Source organism: Pleurodeles waltl, chromosome 11, assembly GCF_031143425.1.
Source record: "Pleurodeles waltl isolate 20211129_DDA chromosome 11, aPleWal1.hap1.20221129, whole genome shotgun sequence".
Classification (NCBI taxonomy): domain Eukaryota; kingdom Metazoa; phylum Chordata; class Amphibia; order Caudata; family Salamandridae; genus Pleurodeles; species Pleurodeles waltl.
This window is the reverse complement of record NC_090450.1, coordinates 53657812-53678849: the sequence shown is the minus strand read 5'-3', so window position 1 is coordinate 53678849 and position 21038 is coordinate 53657812. Positions and strand designations below refer to the sequence as shown.

At 42.9% G+C, this 21038-nt stretch overlaps 1 protein-coding gene across 4 annotated transcripts in view; it reads right to left on the bottom strand.

The window, feature by feature from the left end:
* ECT2 (epithelial cell transforming 2) overlaps window positions 1–21038 on the bottom strand; it is a 201735-nt gene that overhangs the window by 44636 nt on the left and 136061 nt on the right. For all 4 annotated transcript variants that reach the window (XM_069213046.1, XM_069213048.1, XM_069213047.1 and 1 more), the window contains 4 exons: window positions 20434–20530; window positions 8427–8508; window positions 7858–7936; window positions 1604–1723 (listed from right to left, as the gene is read on the bottom strand). In XM_069213046.1, the coding sequence (XP_069069147.1) occupies window positions 1604–1723; window positions 7858–7936; window positions 8427–8508; window positions 20434–20530 (378 nt within the window). The remainder of the gene's footprint in view (window positions 1–1603; window positions 1724–7857; window positions 7937–8426; window positions 8509–20433; window positions 20531–21038) is intronic.

Below are 21038 nucleotides of genomic sequence, written 5' to 3'. Positions count from 1 at the left end.
GGGGGACTGACATCTGTCTCTTTCAGGCCGTGTAGTTTTCTTTTGATTTCAAGTTCCTATCAGCCGCAGAGCGCTTAGTTATTGCGGTAGTCTTGTGTGACCTTAAGTCCCAAGTCTTCATTGCTCAAGAGTGTTTATTAAAATGTCAGCTAGTGTTTGAGGGACCCTCCTCCCCAAAAACCTATTTTTTCATCAGTTAATTGGCCTCGATTTCAAGGACCCCTTCAACTTCAGCATTGTAGCCGTCAGTCTGAGCCACCTCTGTGTCCTAGATGTTGGAGTCCTCCTCGGGTCCCTCAACAACTGGCTTCCTTTCTTTTTTGTCTGCATGGTTGTGTTGTCTTCTCACCTCTGCTTTCCCCTTGCTCTCAAGGTTTTTGGACTGAACTCTGCACAAGCTTGTTTTTTGTGTTGTGGTCCCTGGGCAGGCAGAGGTTGCAGACCTCGTGGTTGTCCTTCGGAGCAACCTTCCAGTGGCACTGGGTGGTTAGGTGGAACCTAAAAGGAGTATTTTCCACTTCCTCAGGTAGCTTTCTCCTCATCTGTGCATCTGGACCATGAGGTCTGCGACTTGTGTAGTCTGTTCTCTTCTTTGGTGACTTTTGGTCTTTGTTCTCCTTATTCTTACTGACAATCTGTCGCTTTCCTTTGAAAATTTATTTTGGGTTTAGCAGAATTTTTGCTGTTGCTTCCAGAGTTAATGGCGGAAAAAAATGGGAAGCTGGCAACCACACACAAGGGCTTCCGGGACACGCATCTGACGTTATGGGGGAAACGGACATAGCATGAAATGGATACCGACAACACCCAAAAGAAAAGAAGGGGGACACTTACATGACATTTCAGAATCCGACCACTATATCTGAATAATGCACATCAGGTGAATCCAGAAAAGGATTCATGTTGCAACACCACAATTAAATTGGCATGTTTGACTTTTCTAGCCACCATTGGTACCCTACACACAAGTGGTGCAGTGATCATTCCAAGAAAGTTTGACACTCATCTTTGGGGACAGTGCATCAACATGCACCTAGAAATTCATGTGGCATCCAAGGGCAGGTATGGGCATCACAAGAGGAAACAGCAGTGCTTAATTTGCGCTTGTTGTTTCCGGTGCGGACCACCGGCACTTATTTTTGAGGGCCCAGGCTTATTCTTCTGCTTCAAGCATTTGCAGCGAGCAAAAGACACCTATGTGAAAGACGGATGAAGGGAAAAACTAAAAAAGCGTCACAAAGGGAGAAAGTAGAATGCTGCAAGAGTGAGCTGAAGGGACAGGGAGTGGCTTTATATGGATTGAAGAGGCCCGAGATGGCTTCAGGATTATGCCGCCTCAGTATTCAATGTGCACACGTTTAATTGCAGCAGCCGTATGTTTAAGAGGAGGGCTCTGGGCACTGGCACCTTTTTATTTACATATTAAGCACAGGGAAACAACCATATATTTACATTTAAAATGCCAGATTTGACACTATTTCCATTACAAGAAGTACATATTCTAGCAAAAAATATTCTGGCAAAGGAGTTGCGCCTTCACCAGTCTAAAGGCTTGAACCTGGCTGAATGTGTACCGTTGTAATATAAATAAAATAAATCTTACCTCAAGACAATCATTGAACAGAAACAGCGTAACCTGTTCTCCTCGGTCACACAAGTCATCGCCAAGAGCAATGGTTTCCATTCGCTGAACTAGCATTCGGTGAGAGGACAGGAGATTAGCCTGCAAAGAAAACAGTATAGAAAGATAATTCAATAATAGACTGTGCTGCAATGAAAATTGTTTTCCTGCAGCTAATTGTATAGCTAATAAATTAAATTTTATTAAATGAAAAAGCATCTTTAGCCCCGGGACACTAATAGTACACAGCAGGTCCACCACCGGCACTGCTTCATAGTTAGCTATTGCCCGAGATACCAAAGAATAAACAACCAATGGTCATGATCTACTTGTGGAATTATTCTCTAATCTGCCAACTTTAAGAGTGCTTTAAAAAAGGGTCATTTTGGGTAGTGAATTCTGGAGAAGTACAGGACATCCTAAACAAGGTGGGCAAATCATTGGCTTCGGTTGGCACCACTGCTACAAGTGGTGTAAGGGGATCCAATTAAGCTGTGGACCTCTATATTTTAGCCTCACCATTAACTAAATATGGTCCCCAGGACCCTGATTGGCACCATGTGGAAGGGTCAAGTGGTGAATGCACAAGTGGACATTATTTACACACTATGAGAGGCTGTATTCCCCTCCAAAGGACCTGATCAACAGCCCAGAGACTACTTACGTGCGCTACCTCTTCCCCGGTTGACCCGCAATCCAGCTGCTGGAATTGGAGCAACCTTTACAAATTGAGGAAATCCAGTTAGCAATCAGCAAAATAGCCCATGGCAAGACCCTGGGCATGGACTGGTTTCCAATGGAATATTACTCCGCTTTTAGGGAAACCCTAGCTCCTTGTTTGTTAGAGGTCTTTCGGGAAGCATACGTCCAAGGCATTCTACCAGGGACGTGAAGCCTTCAGTGTTGCTTCTAAAATTAGACGAGACCCCCTCGAGGTGAGTTCTTATAGTCTGATGTCAATGCGGACTATAAAATCCTGAGTAAGATCCTTGCTAACAGACTGATCCTACTGTTGGGTACCCTCCGCCCACCACACAGCCCCCTAGTCAAAGGCTGCGATGGACACTCACCTTATCAGGCGTATGTACACTTTCGGTTATACTGAGGCCCCTGTGCCCTTCTCTTGCTCCCCCATCCTTCCGCTGTGCCGCCCCAGCACCCCCACTTCACCCACCCTCCCCCACTGCAGCTACGACTGACTCCTTGGGTTGATACAGTGCTCCTGTTGTGAGTGCCGCCGCTCTCCTGCACACTTCTATGAGCGACTTCAGACAAGGGGTTTTATTACGAGTTGTTTGGATATAGTTTGTTCTGCCTATACTACAGGCACATTGGTTACGCCCCTAAAGGATGTGAAGCACTAAGTTTAGCAGAAATTATTTTACACTTGATTTACATGCCATGCTTTCCAGTTTACTACTGTAGGTTTCACTCACAGAACACTGTCCTTTTAGGTACAGCAATCAGTATATCACTGATTACTCAAATGATACGTTACATTAGGTCTCATAAGCCATGCTGACCATATAAATGCAAATAAAGATATTGGGGGGGGGGGGCAATCATTGACTAAATATGCTGGTAATAAACACTAACAGAAATCCTGGTATGGCCCAAAACATAGTGACATTTCCATGAAAAGAACAGTCCCTTCACCTTGCCATCAGTACCACCTCTCAAACTCTGTAGCCTACAGGGCAGGTGGAAACCAAGCCTCTCCATATGGCCAGAAAACATGTTATTCGACAATCTTTTTTTTTTTTTTTTTTTGTAACTTTCTCTTCTGCTCTCATGTTTTGCCAATATTAGGGGAATTTATAGTCCAGCTAAAAACAGCTATAAACAAGATTATGAAAAAAAAAAAGCTGGACTTAAAACTGCTGGCCACTAACCTGCCTGAGACAGCATAGACTTAGTCTGTTTATCAAACCATGCTTAAGTGTAGGTTCAGTTTGACTAGTTCATCAAACTACTTAAATTTAGGCAAATTGTTATCCTTGTGCCGCAGTCTACTAATCTGCCAATATTTTAGAATGGAGCTTCCAAGAAGCGGCCTATAAAGCAGGCTCTCGATAGTATCCAGTTGTGAATACGGTCATTTAATCCAAACAGAGATGTTGCCTGTTACCTAGCCAAGGAGGCACATTGCGAGAAATCTAGAAGTGTGCAGTGATGTCCAGAACATTACAAATATTCTGATTAGCAGTACGGAGCAAAAGAAAATAATTTCAAGAGTATTGAACACCAACAAGCAGTGGTTAGAAAGTTTAATGATCAGCAGTAGGAACAAGGATGTGGTTGTGCATCTAAGTTTTGTATTTTTCCTACTTCACTTGAACAGGACAATACTATTTAAGTTCCAGTGGTGCACAGAAAGCATCAGGTTTTTGAGAAAAAGAAAGGCAAGCCACAGGTGGGAATGTTCATATTTAGCTCTCTATGGGTAGATGTAGACTTGTGTGACACTAAAGACTTTAGAGCCCTATTTTTAAAAGGGCAGTCCATTTTGAAGTGGAATGTGTTGCACCAAGATTGAGTTTTTCCATACAAACGCAGGATAATTAAATCAACCAAATTAGTTTTAGAGCTCAGTAGAGATAGATGACCCAGATAGGTCTGTGGCATACTAATTATAGGGATAAAGAAACCTTAAAAAGGCCATCATCTTTAAACAGTTTATAGCAGATTATAGTTTTAGTATCCCTGTTCACTCCTTGAACAATGATCAGGAGGTTTATATATCTCAAAGTCACCAATAATTAGGCTTCCCACCACAATCCTATAAACCAACTGAAGACTAACTTAATTAACAACAGGTGAGTGTAGAGAGCTGTAAATGGAAACTACAATCTACAGTGAACTGCTTTCAGCAACAGGGGGCACTGCAAAGAGGGTGATAGCTTAGTCTAACAAATGAGTGAATAAGGGAACAAAGTGGAGTCACTGCCATGTCTTCATAAGTACGGTTTGCCTTATTGCATACATATTGTCTTTGATTGGTCAGTATGAAAGTTAATAGTTTTGCGTAGTTTAAAGTCACATTCTAGGACAGTAAAGCTTAGCATAGCATTTTTCTCTCACATACCACAAAGAAAGGAGAGATACCAGCTTGGACATGCTGTAGAGAGATTTCTCATTCGCATTAGGCAGGGTTGAGTCTAGGTAAAGAAAGACAGCTACAAGATGTAGGAAATGGCTCTTTTTGACAGAGGTACCCCCCAAACGTGTTTGCCTTCCTCCTGACATTTTGGTAACCTTTTTGTTGCCTTTAGGACTATGAGAATGTTACCACTGCTATCCAGTGCTAAAGAGCATGTGGGCTCTCCTATAGACATAGCATAATTGGTTTACACCTGTTTGGCAGATATGATTTGCTTTTAAGTCCCTTGTAAAGTGGTATACCATATACCCAGGGCACGTAGATAATGCCAATAGTAGGCCTGCAGCACTAATTGTGTCACCCACAGAAGTAGCCTTTCAAACCCGTTTCAGGCCTCCCACTGGAGTGCCTGTGTGTGCACTGTACTGCCACTTCAACTTGGCATTTGAAACTACTTCCAAAGCCTTATACTCCACTCCTTTGATTGCACATAGTATATCCCTAAGGTAGCTCTATGGGCAGGATGCTGTGTAAGTAGAAAGTATGATATGTACTTTTATGTTTCGGCATGGCCCGGTAGTGACAAATATCCTATTTTATTTTTCACTACAGTGAAGCCTGTTGCTCTCATAGGTTAGCATTAGGCATTTCCTTATACACTTAACTGTTAGTTCCTGATCTGAAAGGAGTAGCTTTCTCATGCTTGGTAGGTTGAGAATGGCAATGATAAATCCTCCTTACTGGTAAAGGTGGATGTTACATTACCATTTTAGAATTGAATTGTCACTTTTAGAAGTGGGTATTGCAGCCTGTCTCCAATGCATGTATGGGGTTGGGTGACAGCTATACTGTGCATTCTTTTTAGACAGCCAGAACACTGGAAGGGCTGGGTGTCAGAGGGGATACATCTGCATTCAGATAGTCTCCCTGGGCAGGGCGAGGTGTTACACACCTACTTTTTGTATAGATTTTGTCCTGCGCTCACAGAAAGGGCAGATTTAGGCCCTACTGATCATCTGGACCCAGGGCTGGGCTGAAAAGGATTGTTGTGCACTTCTGAGGATTCTTTTAAAATCACCCACTACATCAAAGGCAATTTGAGTATAAGTACTGGTGCTCTGACCCCTATCATTAGACACGGCATGGGACTTGTAACCAGGCGCTGCTGGCTCTACAATCTGCACATTGCCAGGAGGTTGCTGTGCTGCCAGGAGAAACCACCATTTTGATTAACTGCTTTGGTTTTGGGGTGTCAGTGGGACTGCCACTTTGCAACATGACTATGTGTTGGCCTGCTGCCTGCCACCTCCTTTTGTGCCCCAAACTGTTTCCCAAGTGCTTGTTGGCTTACCACCTGTTCTTGCAATCTTAGGGCCAAAAAAGATTCCATTTAGGCCCCTCTGCCATGGGACTATTTCTTGTCAGTACGGCAGCAGTGTGCTGAGAAGGGAGCTGGGATCTGCTTTTCCTTGCTTTACAGTCCACAAACAAGCACTATGAAGAGTACAGTATGGTACCCAGGACTGGCATGCCCGCTTCATGGCTGGCGCTCCACAGGCTGTGCGTGTTGAGCCACCTTCTGGAAAGAGGCAACAGAGAGGCCCATAAGGCATCAGTGCTGCCTCGGACTTGCTTGTCCCAGGGAATCCGAATCCAACGTAGTGGGGCTGCTTCCACTACTTCTGGAAATAGAGTTACCTAGGGTCTCACCCCACAGGAGCATGGCATCACCCTGTCCAGCATGGGAAAGAGGTTGTCTTCGCTGCCCGAAGATCAGGAGAAAGTACTGTGGGTACTGCACCGGCCCAAAATAAAGTACTGTGTGTTCTAGTTGGATTTGGACCTCTGTGGTCCCCTCCGATGCCCAGCGCACCGGGGTAGGCAGGAGGGGTAACATCCAGGCTTAGAAGTCCCACAATGGCTATTCAAAGTCAATTGTCCAGGCGTACTCGGCAGTTCAGTCAGTGCAGGCTTCCCCTCCCCACCTAAATGGCTCTACGACTCAAGGTGCAGTCTCGCCTACGGGAGACGAGTCGGAAGGCTTAGGAGCATTCAGCTCCAATAAATTCAGCAATCCCGTGGCAAAGCAAGTGCTAGTGATGAGAAGTAGTCTAGTTGGGACAGGCACAGGGTCTGGACCTCCACGGTACTCCTCAGTTGTTGAAAGTACTGTTTCTCTAGCATCAGGCCTATGGTTTCCAATGAGACCTTAGCAGCTGTGAACATACTATGGCACAATGCTCACAGGCAGCAGCCCTCTCTTTATCCATGCTACCTGGCATACAGGAGTCGCACTGAGCATTCAAGGTGGTGTACCTCTTCAGGTCGCAATGCTGCCCAGGGACAGGACCCTCTTATCACCACAGCGCTGCACAAGTGTAACAGCCCTCAAGATTCACTGCACCCTCTCATGGCGATGGGTGAGGAGTGCAAACTACAGTTTAGGAAATGTCTCTTTGGATCACAATGCTGCATTGGCCTTTAATCTTCACCATACCCTGGGCATACTGGGGTCATGAACTTTGCACATAGACAGGCAGCCCAATAGGTGCAGCAGTCCAGACGTGGACCAAAAGTCTCACATTCTGCTTCAGTGATACATTTGACAAGATCCACTGGAACTCGCTCCAGACAGGCAATATCTTGCTCTTCACAGGGTTCTTGTGTCAGCAGGGTGAGAGGTTTTGGTTTTCCTCGCCAGAACTTGTGCTGAGCTTCTCCACACTGATGTACATCTTCAGCACTGGCCATAGGAGTTACATGTCTAAGGCTAACATCCAGGTATGATGTAAGTATCAAGATGTTACATACATACATATATATATACACACACACACATATATATATATATATACATACATACATACATACATATATACACACAAAATATTTCACTCCCCCAGAACACCATTTGCATTTTTAAAAGCATGATCCGTGTAAGCATACAAATGGATTGCTTCATTTTGACGGTGCTGCAACCACTGCTGTCAGGTTTATGGACAAATAAAACTAGTAAAAAAAAAAAAAAAAAAAGCATCTTTAGCTCCAGGGAATAAACCACATTTGTGCCTCAACCAGAACTTCAGTAAACACCATTAAAACATTTTAGGACTTAACGTTTACAAGCATTACTTACGGGACATCCATCTACTTCATAAACCACATCAAAGATCTGTCTTTGCCCTTCCGTTTTTCTTTTATCTTCATTAATATGCCTAAAGGGAAACCGTTACACAAAATTATAGGCAAATATAGATACAGAGACCAAGGCACTCGTAAAGTGAAAAACAAATGTAAGTCCGTAAATAGTATTCCTTTAATCCAAAACTCAATGATCCAATTCAATTGGTATGCCCACAAGAACAAAGTTCAGAGGAAATCCATGAGGTGAAAGTTAATCTTTAATATCACAACCATCCAGCCAACACGTGTTTCGTCATGGGAGTTGATACTCCCTGCGACTTCTTCAAGGCTGCAAGGAACAAAAGCTGATCTATGCCCCATCACTTACAATGCACACATCCAGACAAAGCATAAGAAAGAAGCTCCTAATCCGAAGGTTAACTATAAAAAGCACAAAAATACCAGAAGATATTGTTCGATAAACTCATGCGTATTGTATTCCCTTAAACAAAGGCGAAGATCAGTGGAGCCGCTTAAAGTGCCTATTCATGTATCAATCTGTGTAGAAGAAACTATACTTACGTCATAACCTCTTTTAATGATTCAATTGCTTTTTCCAAAGTAACTTTATCAGGGTTGTCATCAGACGTATGTTTCTTCAAGTCTAAATGTACAAAACAGGAGTTAAAGTACAAATGACAAAATTAACACTTGAATTAAGCACAGCGAGCTTGATTTTTCCCTTGAAGTACCAGGTGTTTGGGAGGTAATGCCATAGGCTTGGTTTTCATATGGTGCAACTTACAGAGTAAAGATCCAAAACATAAATGAACCCTCTTTCTAGTTACCCTTCTTCCAGAAGCATGGGATGTTCTGAAGCAAGCAACACTGGCTGCACCCATCACACAACCAAGGGGACTATTACACCAAGTTCTTTTCTCTTTAATGACTACTACAGAAGGACGAGAGTGGGAAGCTTGGTCTGGAGGAAGGCCCGCTAGGAGACTACATAATTGCTATTTAATTTAGTAAATACATTTATGTCACTTGCATGTCAATATAATTCTCCAGCATGGCTCTCTTTCAGTAATACATATTTTTGAACATACCCATCCCAGGTTGAAAACCAGATAAAATATTGAGAACACAAATAAGGCAATTTTCTAAAGTTAATCTTAGATTCAGAGTATATACCTGAGCCTTACATTTTTGGAGAGGTAGTGTAAGTTGCAAACTACAGCATACTATTAAGGTCCATGTTTAAGAGCAAAGTAACTTTTATGCATCTGTTGCATAATCACTTTAAAAAGAAAAACGAATAGGAAAAAGTACATACCTCAAAGATGGGCCAAGATCTCATTAGTGGGAGAAATATTTCAGGGCTGCCTGTCCAACTCAAGGGCCTGCCCTGGAACATTCATATTGCTACTTTTTACAGTTCTCCTAATGAAGTGTTTACCAAGAAGACTGTTATGGCTTTTTTTCTTGCAGAATGCCCTGAAAATAGCTGGGTTACAGTTAGCTCTGGCATAGATGAAACTAAGGCTGTCGATAACCCATTTCATTGCAGCTTTTGCTTCTTGCCCATGCTATAGATTTATAAAGACAACTGATGAGTAACAACCACTAGGTTCATTTAACATAATAGCTTCAGGTCAGTCAGCCACTCACTGGAACACCCCCCCCCCCCATTTAGGTCTGCTGTATGAAACAGCACTTTCAGCTGAATTGCTTGGCCTTTTGAAAAAGAGGAATGGTATGAATCTGTGGTATCAAATTCAGAAGCTCAGGTAGAGGTAAACCTCAGAAAAACTGAGAATTAATTGATCAATATGAACTTTCAGGTAGGGACTCCTCAAACAAGAATATCTTAAATTTCAACTACACTTATTAGTGTCACCTCTGTCCATGTGATTGCATGAACTTAAAAGATGAGATCGATTAAAAGAGCAAAATTGTTACTTTGTTACATACCAGCAGAAGTAGTTTTGTAGCCTGAAGAGCTTCCTGGATTCACATACTATGCATTATTCCGCCATCAAGTGGTTGGGCTCGGAGTATTTTTTTTTTTTTTTTTTCTTTAACTCTTGGGTGTCGATCATCATTTGGTGCTTGGTCCGTCCCTGTGTGACGTCAGACAGCGTCCTGGAAGTTCCTGTGTGTGGTAACCATATTCAGATTTTTTCCATTCACTCTTTTTTTTTTTTATATAAACACTATGCTTCTATATACATAAGACCTCTTTCCCACCTGTTTGTCCTGTTGTCATTTCCGGGGAGTTGGGTGGGTCGCATGTGAATCCAGAAAACTCTGCAGGCTGCAAAACTACTCCTACTGGTAAGTAACCATTTCTTTTTGCAGCACAAATCCTTTTCTGGATTTCCATGCTGTACATTAAATTATACAGCAGTTTCCCCTTCCTTGGGTTTGTTGGGGTGAAACAAAGGGCTTGCAAACAGCAGCTGTAGTACTTTGTCCCACTTTAGTTTCTTTATACATTTGAACGTCCACACAATAAATGCTTTGGGCATGTGTGTAGGGATGCCCAGGATGCTGTTGCGCAGATATTGTCTATGGGCATATGTGCCATAAATGCTAGTGTTGCGCCCTTTTTTCCTCGAGTGTGCATTAGGGCGGTGAGGTAGGCATTTGCCAGCTGATGTGCAGCAGGTATGGATTGTGGAGACAATCCATTGTGAAATAGTTATTTGACAGGTGGCCCCTTGCTGGATTTGGCATATGAAACAAACAGTTGGTTCCCTTAACGGAACTGTTTGTTGTTCTCTAGGTAGTACATTAGTGCTTGTCTCACATCAAGGGTATGATGTCCTTTCTAATTGTGTCTCTGGATTCTGGCAACTGGATGGTTTGGATGATGTGGAATTTGCTCACCACCTTAGGTAGCAATTGAGGATTTGTTCTGAGGACTACCTTGTCCTTGTGAATTTTCCTGTATTGTTAGCAGTTAAATCTCAATTACTCTTTCTAGCGATGTGATTGCTATCAGAAAAGGAGTTTTTAATGTTGCAAACCGGAGTTCTGCTTTGTGCGTAGGTTCAAAATGGTGGTCATCAAATGTGTCAATACAATGTTCAAGCTCCAAATTGGGGCTGGTGCTTTTCCTGTGCTGTGAAAAAAGCGTTTACACAAAGCTCCCCTGGTGTAGGCCACAATTGCTGCCAAGTGTACCTTGAGAGAAGAATAGTTGATTCCGCTTTCCAGTAAGTGTGTAAGATAGGTTATTACTGTTTCCTATCTAGATATTGTATCCAAGGTATTATTCTCTCTGCACCACAGGAAGCATATTTTCCTTTTTGAGGCGTAGCCTTTTCTTGTCTATGGCTTTCTAGCCTTTCTTTAGTATTTACATGGTCCTAGGTAGAAGGTTTAGGTGTCCGAATTCTATGAATTCAGGCTCCATGCAGGTCCTACTCAACTTTGATCTTGATCATTTGTCCCTTGGACAGCTTGAGGAGGTTTGGATATCATGTTTGTCTGGCCCATTGTAGGGCTGCCTGGCCTTCTCCAGCACTTTTGGTATTAGGTGTGTTAGAGGAAAGGTGTAGGCAAATCTCCCTGACCAGTCTAGTGACAGGGCATTCACATATGACTGGTGACATGGAAACTTGGGGGCGAAGAGTTGGCATTTTTTGTTTCCTGCTGATGCGAACAAATAGATTGTTGGTGTGCCCCAAATCTTGAAGATTTTTTCTAGGCGTTTTGTTTTATCTCCCACTCGTGTGTGCTGCTTTCCTGTCTGCTCAGTCTGCCTACCTATATGGTATCATTCCTTGGTAGGTGGACTTTTTGTAATTTGACCCCTTGTGGTATCGCCCATTTCCATATTTCTTGGGCTAGTTTGTTCAGGAAGAATATTGCTGTTGTATTGTCTGTCTGGTTTAGTACAGTTTTCCCAGATACTTGTGTTTGAAAATCTTTCAGGGCTAGTAACACTGTCTTCATCTCTAGGAAATTGAAGTCTTATTGCATTTGCCTTGCTCCACTGGCCTTGAATTCTCAAGGTGTCTGTGTGTGCTCCCCATCCTTTGAGACACATCTGTTGTGTCACTGATGGAGTTGTCTTGAAAGGTCTCCTCTTGGTTAGGTCTTTGGACGCCCACTAATGTATCTCCCTTCTGTATTCTGTCAGACACCAGATCCTCTCAACTTCCAGTGGCTTGTGACCAGTTGCTGCCTACCCATTCCTGGAATGGTCGCATGTTGAGTCTCACATGGGTTATGAGGGGTATGCATGATGCCATCATGACATTAGTTTCATGACTGTCCTCACGGTCAGAGATCGCCGCCTCTGGTAAAGGCGAGTTTGTTCTGTGATTGTCTGCACTCTCTTCTGGGTAGGGTATGCATGTGCTTTCTTTGCATCCAGTCTGGCTCCTAGGAAGATCATCTCCAGTTGCGGCCTTGGGGACGATTTCTTGTGGTTTATGCTGAAACCCAACTTTTGTAGGCTTGTGATCACTGTTTGATTATCGCTTTGACATTTCTCGTTTGTACTTGGTTTTATTAGCCAGTCTTCCAGGTAGGGAATCCCCTTCCTTCTTAGGAATGCCACCACTGTTGCCAGGCATTTTGTAAAAACCCTTGGTGCTGACTTTATTCCGAAGGGTAAGACCTTGGATTGATAGTGAACCTTAGAGTACGAACCCAAGGGATTTTGTTTTGTGTGCTTAATTCATAGGTATGCGTAAATAGGTGTCCTTTAGGTCTATGGTTGCCATGCCCTTTTGTAGGAGTGGAATTACGTCTTGTGGGGTTGTCATCTTGAAATGTGTGCAGATGAATTTGTTTATTAACCTGAGGTCCAGGATCAGTGTAAGGTCGCGTTTTGCTACCAGGAAGTAGGCTTAGTAGTTTCCCTTGTTTAACTCCTCTTTAGCATTCTTTCTTTTGCATGTTTTTTCAGGAGTTTTTACTTCTTTCCTTAGTTGCCCCAGTTCTGTTCTGATCTCTTCTTTGGTGGGTTTGTAAGTTCTATAAATTAGCTGCCGCATACCTAGTTTAAACCCCAATTGTCTGTGGTAATCTTTTCCCATTCTTGGGGTATTGTGCTATTCTGCCGCCTTCCTCCCCCATTGCTGGTATCAGATCAGTTGGCCAGTCTGTTGTGTACTCCCCTGAGGCTGTTGACGCGGTTTCCCTGTCCTTCTTAATTTGTTGTAAGGACTCATCTACCTCTTGGCCAAAAAAGGCATCTCAAGTGAAGGGCATGTTTATGATGGAGGCCAGTACTTCAGGATTGAAACCAGAGATTCTAAGCCATGCATGCGTTAGGGTTGTCCTTGAACACATTTGTCTACTCGCCGTGCTCTTCAATCTCATCCCACTGCTGATGGCCATATCTGTTGAGGAGGGCATTGGAGTTTGATATATGCCACTGTGTTGCTGCCTCCCTCTTTTCTCTACCATGTCCAGCCTCTTGCCTTCCCTTTCAGGAGGATGCCTGTGGATGTATGTGCATTGCTCCTTCGTGCAGAAGTGACAATGACCGAGTCCGCCACTGTGTTACCCAGGATCTATTCGGAGTTCTTCAGGGAAGGTTTATATTTTTACTACACTCTTGGTGTGTCCCCTTTTGCTGTAGCAGGTTCTTTGAAGGCCTCTTTGCCCTGGTGTTGTATGCTAGGAGGCATTGGGAGATAATTCCCCTTGCTTGATGGCATGATGGTTTCTAATAGGAAGCAGGAGCCTCCCTTCTCTTCCTCTAAGGCAACGGTTCCCAAGCTGTGCGTTGTGGCACCCTGGGGCACCTTCAAAACAAACCAGGGGCACCGTGAACCAAGCACACAGATTGCTGCACTCTCCTTCGTGTGCAGGTCAGACAGCATTCTCCTTGTGTGACATCACAAATGGCATTCTAGGAAATATAACAGAACTTCCCAAAAAAAGAAAGGTGTAATTGGAAGGAGTCAAGGCCCTGGCACCCCCTTCAGATCTTTTGAAGAAAGCTATACCTGAAAAGTGCAGAGTTCGTTAAAATGATTTTTATTTCATTTCGGTCATATGAATGAACACTGTGCAGATGTCTCTAATGTAAAACCTCAGAGAGAAAGGATGTGGCTACAGTGAAACTCGGCAATGACACTGCAAAGTCTTTATGTTTTGACCTTTTCACCCATGCACTATCATCAGGTGCTCAATAACTGGAAAAGGCTGCTCACTTTTGACTCAGTTATGCATAGAATCCAGCTTGGCTTTCTAAATATTTAAAGTCCTTCAAGCTGTACCTTGAGTGTTTACAGCTAGTGCGCCAGTATCAAAATATTACACTTTGGAAAGTCAGACACCACACAACACGTCTAAAAGAGAGCATTTACAGAGTCAAACTAGCAGACCAAAGGACATCAGTGATAGCTTAGGCTGTGAGTTCATCCAAAAATGCAGAATTTTGTCACAGGTTTTCAATCATAAATACAGACTTTGAAATCAGGAATCACTGAGGTAACATTTTCAGGATCAACTAGGCTCTATCACACTGCCAGTGTTAGCTGACAATTCTCCAGCCAACCTGTCAAAGCCAACATTTCAATTCTACATAACTTACAAGGAACACCAAAAAATCAGCTTACTCCATTTAATGCTTTCTTCTCCTAATCCTTCATGACACATTCATTAAATGTATATATTACTTGTGAAATTGTTGATAAGTTGCATTTTTGGCCTTTGCATTCTAATTACAAAACTATATCTATCACTGCATTATTTTTCACAAGCTTCTAAGAACATGAAAAGGAATCCTAATCAGCATGATCTTTTGAGGAAAGCTATACCTGAAAAGTGCATGACTTGTTAAAACGATGTTGCCTTCATTGCTGTCTTGTAAATGAACACTGAGCAGATGTCTCTAATGTAAAACCTCAGACTATGTTAGACGATGCATGCTTCCCAAGGTGTCACTCATGATGACCCCGTTGGAGGCAATGCGCCTGCTCTGGTCTTAGTATGGAGGTCTGATGGTTTTTGCGGTGTAAGTCTGCTCGTCAACATCAACAGAGTCCCTTAACCAGGTCCATTTACTGACTCTGGTAGAGACTGCAGCATACTCCGGGGCAGAGATGTAGACATCTGGTAAAGATTCGAAGTCAGTCAGTGACCGAATGGCGGGACGTGAGGCAGGTAAATTATATGGCACATGTGAGGTATGTGCAGTACCACTGTCAGTATGGGAGATATTAGGTGTCTTAACTAGGGACCTTACTGGCTTCTCTCACCACCACCAGGCTGAGCCATGCAGGACATTGTGGGAAGCTGAAGAACTTCAGTATAACTGCAAGGGTATGCTATGAATCTGTGGTGCTATTCACCTTGACTGTCCGTAAGCCAAAAGATAAGTGGAGAGAATGTGGGGTTACAGTCAACACTGCTGACTTTGAAACAAGGGAACCAAGTTTGAGTTTTGGCCTCGGCTCAATGTCCTGTGATTCTCATGACCTGCGCATACTTTAATTTTTTAAAAACCGTTACCCTACTATTTTGTGGCAAGACTACCGTCCCGGATGGTTAATTCTGACAGTTAGAATGCTTCAGCTGAAGTGTAAGGCAATGAGTCTCCTGTGCTGTGAAACCGAGGGAGGTGCATACGGCTAAACAAGCCATCAGCTATGATTATAATATCTTCATCAGCTTCATCTCAATTATTTTCAGAGAGAAAAGTGGAAGTACTCCCTGGGCAGGGCTTACATCCCCCCGCACTTGCCATCGGCCAATAGGACAATAGGACAAGGGAGACGCTGGTCAAAAATAGTTTGGAAATCACTGCTCTAAGGGTACACCATATGTTTCTGCTACTCTACTCTTAATTAGGCTGTTGTAAACTGATGCTCCTCTGCCGCCTCTTTGCGGGGCTCAGGCGATTGCCGGTGCCTCTAGAGTGGTCTCTTCTTCTTTGACATCTGTGCTTATCGAACGTTTTGATGGGATTTTTAGTTTTAGCTTGTCAAACCCTTTTTGCGTTCTAGGACCACTGCCATTTTAGCCTCTAGTAGACTGCCCTTCTCCACCTCTAATGCCTTTTCTATGTCCTCTTTTTTGGTGATGGCTGTTCTTCCTCCAATGGTTTCAAGATGTCTTTCTCTGTGGAGGTTTTTGCCTGTTTCCACGTTCTGCCTTTGTTATCCCTGGACTGGTGGTCCTCTGTCTGTTGCTTACCCTCGATCGTCATTTTCTTGGATGTCAGGGCTGCCTTGTGAGACTTTCTTGGGGGATTTTCTCATCTGAGGTTTTCGGCACTCTACCTTTGAGTCTCCTTTCGACGAACTTCGTTTTCTTCAGCGCGTTTCTTCTGTGTTCTCCTCAATAATTTCAATGTCTGAGCCCTCGTGGGTCATGCTGCGCCTCCGGCCTGCTCTTCTTCGCTGGATACGCCTGCAGTTTTTGGCTATGCATGGTTTTGTGGCGTTCTCCTCTGCCTTCAGCGTGCGCGAGTGTTTTGGGTACAAAAGCAGTGCATGCCTCACTGCCTGCTGAGAGACCACAAGAACGAGGGCTGAGGTTGCAGGCTTTGTGCGGGTAACGCTGGGCAAATTTATGGTGGCAGTTCGGGCAGAGTTTAAAGGAGGTGTTATCCATGACCCTTACCATGCTTCATTCACCTGCCACATGCAAATTCCATCAGCATCCCCGCCAGGTAATATGTCCAGCAGTTCCTTTTCGTCGCCCTTCTCTTCCCTGGTTCGGCAATATTTTCCCAAAAAGTACCTAGATTTTTCCTGATTTTTTTCAATGTTGTGCGGAAAAAAAACTTCGGAGCTCCACCTTTTGCTTCCAGACCCAACAGCCAAAAACAGAATCTGAAGAGGAGTACAACACACTGGAGCTTCTGGGGCGCCTTCTGACCTGACGCCACAGGGGATAGAGCAAACGCCAAATGGTGGTCGATGACGTCCAGGGGTAGGGAGTTGGGGGGGGAAGGAGGGGTGGAATCCTAATTTTATTTTCTTCCAAAGTGACCCTGCTGTTGCAATATTCTTTTCAATTTATATAAAATGTTGTGATGGGTAAACTGGCTCTGTAAATGACTCAATCCACCCAAGACTATTCCAGGTGACCACACTCTAGGAGCAGGCTTCCATATACAGAATTCTGAGATTGTGATGAAGACCTCAAATGAGTCCAGAGAAAAACGGAGGTGCTGAGATAGATATATAGATTAGGGTATTATGTCATGTCAATCTGGTACTCGTGAGGGCCAAAAATCTCTTGGCATGAGTCCATCTGCCCACACGATCGGGAAGAATACAATGCACATGTATAATTCTGTTCGAGTCTAGTGGAAACATTAATCCTTCTGCCCCAGTAGGTAACTGGTAGTGCAGTACCAAGGCATGTACATTTCCATCACTTAATGAACCTCACTGCAGATCTGTTCCTCTGCATGTGCTCTTAATGAGTGGTCTGTATTTAAAGATAAACTGGTTCTTCAACCGAATTTCCCCTGATCCTCATGAAATTGTAAAGCCAGCTGAAAATAAGTTACAGATGTATTGATTGTCATGCAGAGATGAGCACTTCTGATGCAGCAAGAAGCATATATTTTGCTAATTGCCATGAGTCTTTTCAGACCTTGGCTTTGCTTAGATGCGGCTGCCATTTTAGTGCTTCCGACGGGAAGGATTTCTTCAGACAGTTCGGTGGCACAACACAGCTATTTTTGTCTGGGCTAATGGATTTAATAACAGCTGACTTTGGAGTACTCAAAGGTTTTCTTGCCAATGTATGGTATGACAATCCGTGTCCAATAATCTGCTAGGATTGAGACCTCTGGATGAGGAGAACTTGGTCTCATGAACACCTTCAGTATTGTTTTTCCTAAAGCAATTAGACATTGAGGCAAGGCAAGAGATAAGAAGACCGGGAGGCCTGGAATTCAAATATCTGAAGTAACCGTCAATAGAAGTGGTGGGATCAGGAAAGAGTGGTTGCAAAAGTTGCAGAGATTGTACAAGAGGATAAACAAAAATGTTTAACATCTCATAAGATTGGATTTCAACTGGGCAGCTTCTGTTTTGACCATAAGAGAAGGCTAGAGGCCCAAAGCCAGTTAAAAGGTCCAATAAATGAAGCGCCTTCAGATCAGCATCTGCAAATACATTGGTAAAGCTGAAAGGTCAGGCAAGGCCTTTGAATGTCAAGACCTAATGACTTTGAAAATAGTTTTCCTTTTACAACGTAGGTTCTGCTATCCTGTACCTCATATGTACAGTTTCATCAGCTTGTGCTCCCTTTTCCCTCATCTTTTCTGTTTTTTTCCTTTTGCGAGAGGAAGGCTGAATGGGGACGAGAAAAGACGCACAATAAAGGCAGGATCACCTTATGGGCATGGCTCTATTTTTCTGTGGAGTTTTATACAAGGGTGCTCAGCATACCTCCACCTGAAAGCGAAGGCATCATCCTGTGAATCACTCCTTTGTTTTCAATTTGGTAGTCTGCATCTTTACTGATATGTAATCTAGCAGTGCAGCACAGCTGAAGAAATATCCATCAGAACAGTGTCACTCAATACAAACATCAAGTGAAACTACCAGATCGCAACAGGAGTATGCACCCAACCTCTCCCTGCACAATGTACAAAATGCACCAATTCAAGCAGTCCAATGGGTGTGATCCATAAGAAATCTAAAGGGAAACAGGATTCAAACAAGTGAGAAACCTAATTCTTGCTTTAAAAAAGTGGTTTCCCAGAACTGAGGATACAATATCACTTAACAAAAAAAATACATCTTTAGATCCAGAGAACTTTTCAAAATTGATTTCTCACTTTTACTAGAATCAAAATGTAACCATTATTACTCCTGCAGTGGAAACTAATAAACTGCCGGGTTAGCAGGGGAACTGAGAAAAATGTTGAACAGCCAACAACAGACAATCTACTAAAGGAGACAGAAGTCTACTTGCTCCCAGAAAGGCAAATTTGACTATCACATACAATCGAGTGGTCATCACTGTTTTGAAAGAGTTTTAAGATAATGATTGTGGAAAGAATTTAGTTTTACAACGATCTAATTTTATAGAGATGCTATATCGCTGAAATGGAACACTTAATGTTGGACTGCATGGTAGTGATGAATATACTACAATTAAAGGCAATATCCGGGCAGGAGAACATGTGAATATAGTTGGATCCATTGATACAAGCACAACACCTGTGCACACAAAAACTGAGAACTGTACGAAAAAAGTAGTTGCGTAACAGTTTATGAAGGGTGTAGGAAAATATATATTTTTTGGGTACGCCTCAAGGATAACGCCAATTCCTGCTAGATGTCACAAAGGAAATAAAATAAAACGGTGGTGAATCCCTGGTAACAACACAAAGCAGTCATGCCTAAATCAAAGGAAATGAGTAAAGTCTTTAAGCAGTGTTTAAACAGCAGAAAAGGTCACACAAGATAAGTCCACAATTTTAAGATAAACAGAAAAATCTTATGAGTAGAATAAGACTAAAACAACGAAAATCCAATAAGGGTAACCAGAGATATCCATTTTTAAACATTTAATTGAAAATAGAACCAAAAAGCACCTATAGTCTAGGTAGGTGGTAGACAAGGATCTAGAAGCAATTTGAGGCAGACTGTGATGCAACACTGGTCTGAAAATACAAGTGGATTGGTCCCGGTGAAAGTATGTAAATCGAAGTTTGAAGGAGTTTTAAAGTCCTAATCCAAAAAGGGACTTTGCCATTTTTTAGAAGGAAAAGTTTGTCTCCTTTTAGGTCAAATCTGAAATGGTAGCTGCCGCTGTGAAACTGCCTGTCAAATAAATGCTGCAGTTGGGTCTTCCTAAGGCTCTGGAGTTTGAGGTTTTTGCTTAAAAAAGTTTAAATCTCAAAACAGAAAGGGATTTTGTGCCCTTGACTCAAGAGCAAACGTTTTCATAGGTTTCTAAACTCTATCCCGACATCAGAGCAGCCACAGAGTACATTTTTAAGCCTCAAAGACCTCGGGTGGTGGGGCACCTAGACGTAGGATGCCAGGCACAGACCATCAGTGAAGTCCAGTACAAGTTACAGTTGCCACTGCTCAGCTGGGAATAGTAGGGAAAAGGCCTCTTGCAGCTTTTGTGTCCTTGTGGCCACACATGTCAGTCGCAATTCTTGGAGTCCACTTCTTTGTCCTGGGTGCAAGGGCGAACAGGCCCAGTCTTTTAGAGCTCCTCATAAATCACTGCAGGTCTGGAAAATGTTCTGAGGAGGCTGGGTAAATGACCCCAGCTTTCTAAAGGTACACCAACCTATGGGCAAGGAAAGACTCATTGGCACACCCTAAGCAATGTGGCATTTAACTTGATTTGCGAATGGTTTACTTCTGCACCATATAAAGCAGCTTTAAGCACATTTTTACATGTTTTAGAGAACAGAGCATATACACCGACTACAGGAAAGCAGTGACCTAGAGTCAGTGTTTCAGCAGGAGAGTGGAAAAAAAAAAAAAAAAAAACTGAAAAACTAGGGGCAATCATCAAGAAATTAGTCACTTGGTCTCAAAATCTATTAATCATACTGCTGTTAAAAATAAACAGCTGTGACTACTTTATATCATTTAAAGAACGCTAATCCATAAACAAATTTCTTTACCATTCAGAAGCAGTGCAACACTGGGTAACCTCTGAACTGGGCGGATGAGCAATTCTGCTAGTGTCTGTCGTCCACATTCTTGTCTTGCTTGATTAATCTATTAAAAAAAAAAAACAACAACAAAAACAAGTGTTTGAGAATGTGTACAGTGCATGTCTGCTACATCTGGTTCATGTATTGCAACAAGCAAGCAGACTCCGATCGAAAATGATTGCTAGTGATTCTGAAGTAGAATTCTATATCAATGACGTGGTGGGGAGCCTGTGTACAAAATCAGTTGTGCATGTTGGTGTAGCTTAACTACGTTTCAGAGGACGATCTGCTGCCAACTTCATGCTTAATTGATAAAAGGTGGATTAGGCAACATGCCACTCTTCAGATATTTAGATTGTTTTTCAGGCTGTGCACCATACAGGTTGTGGTATGTCCAATTTAGGTCTAGAAGTGGCAGATCCAAGCTACATTTTCATGAAACACTATATAAAGGATTTTCTATCTAATTATTTGTGTACATTTACTGTATGCAGACATCCTAAAACCTGGAGGGAATAGGACAGTGGTAAAGAACTGTGCAGACAAATGCTAAACGCTAGAGGAAAGGTAAG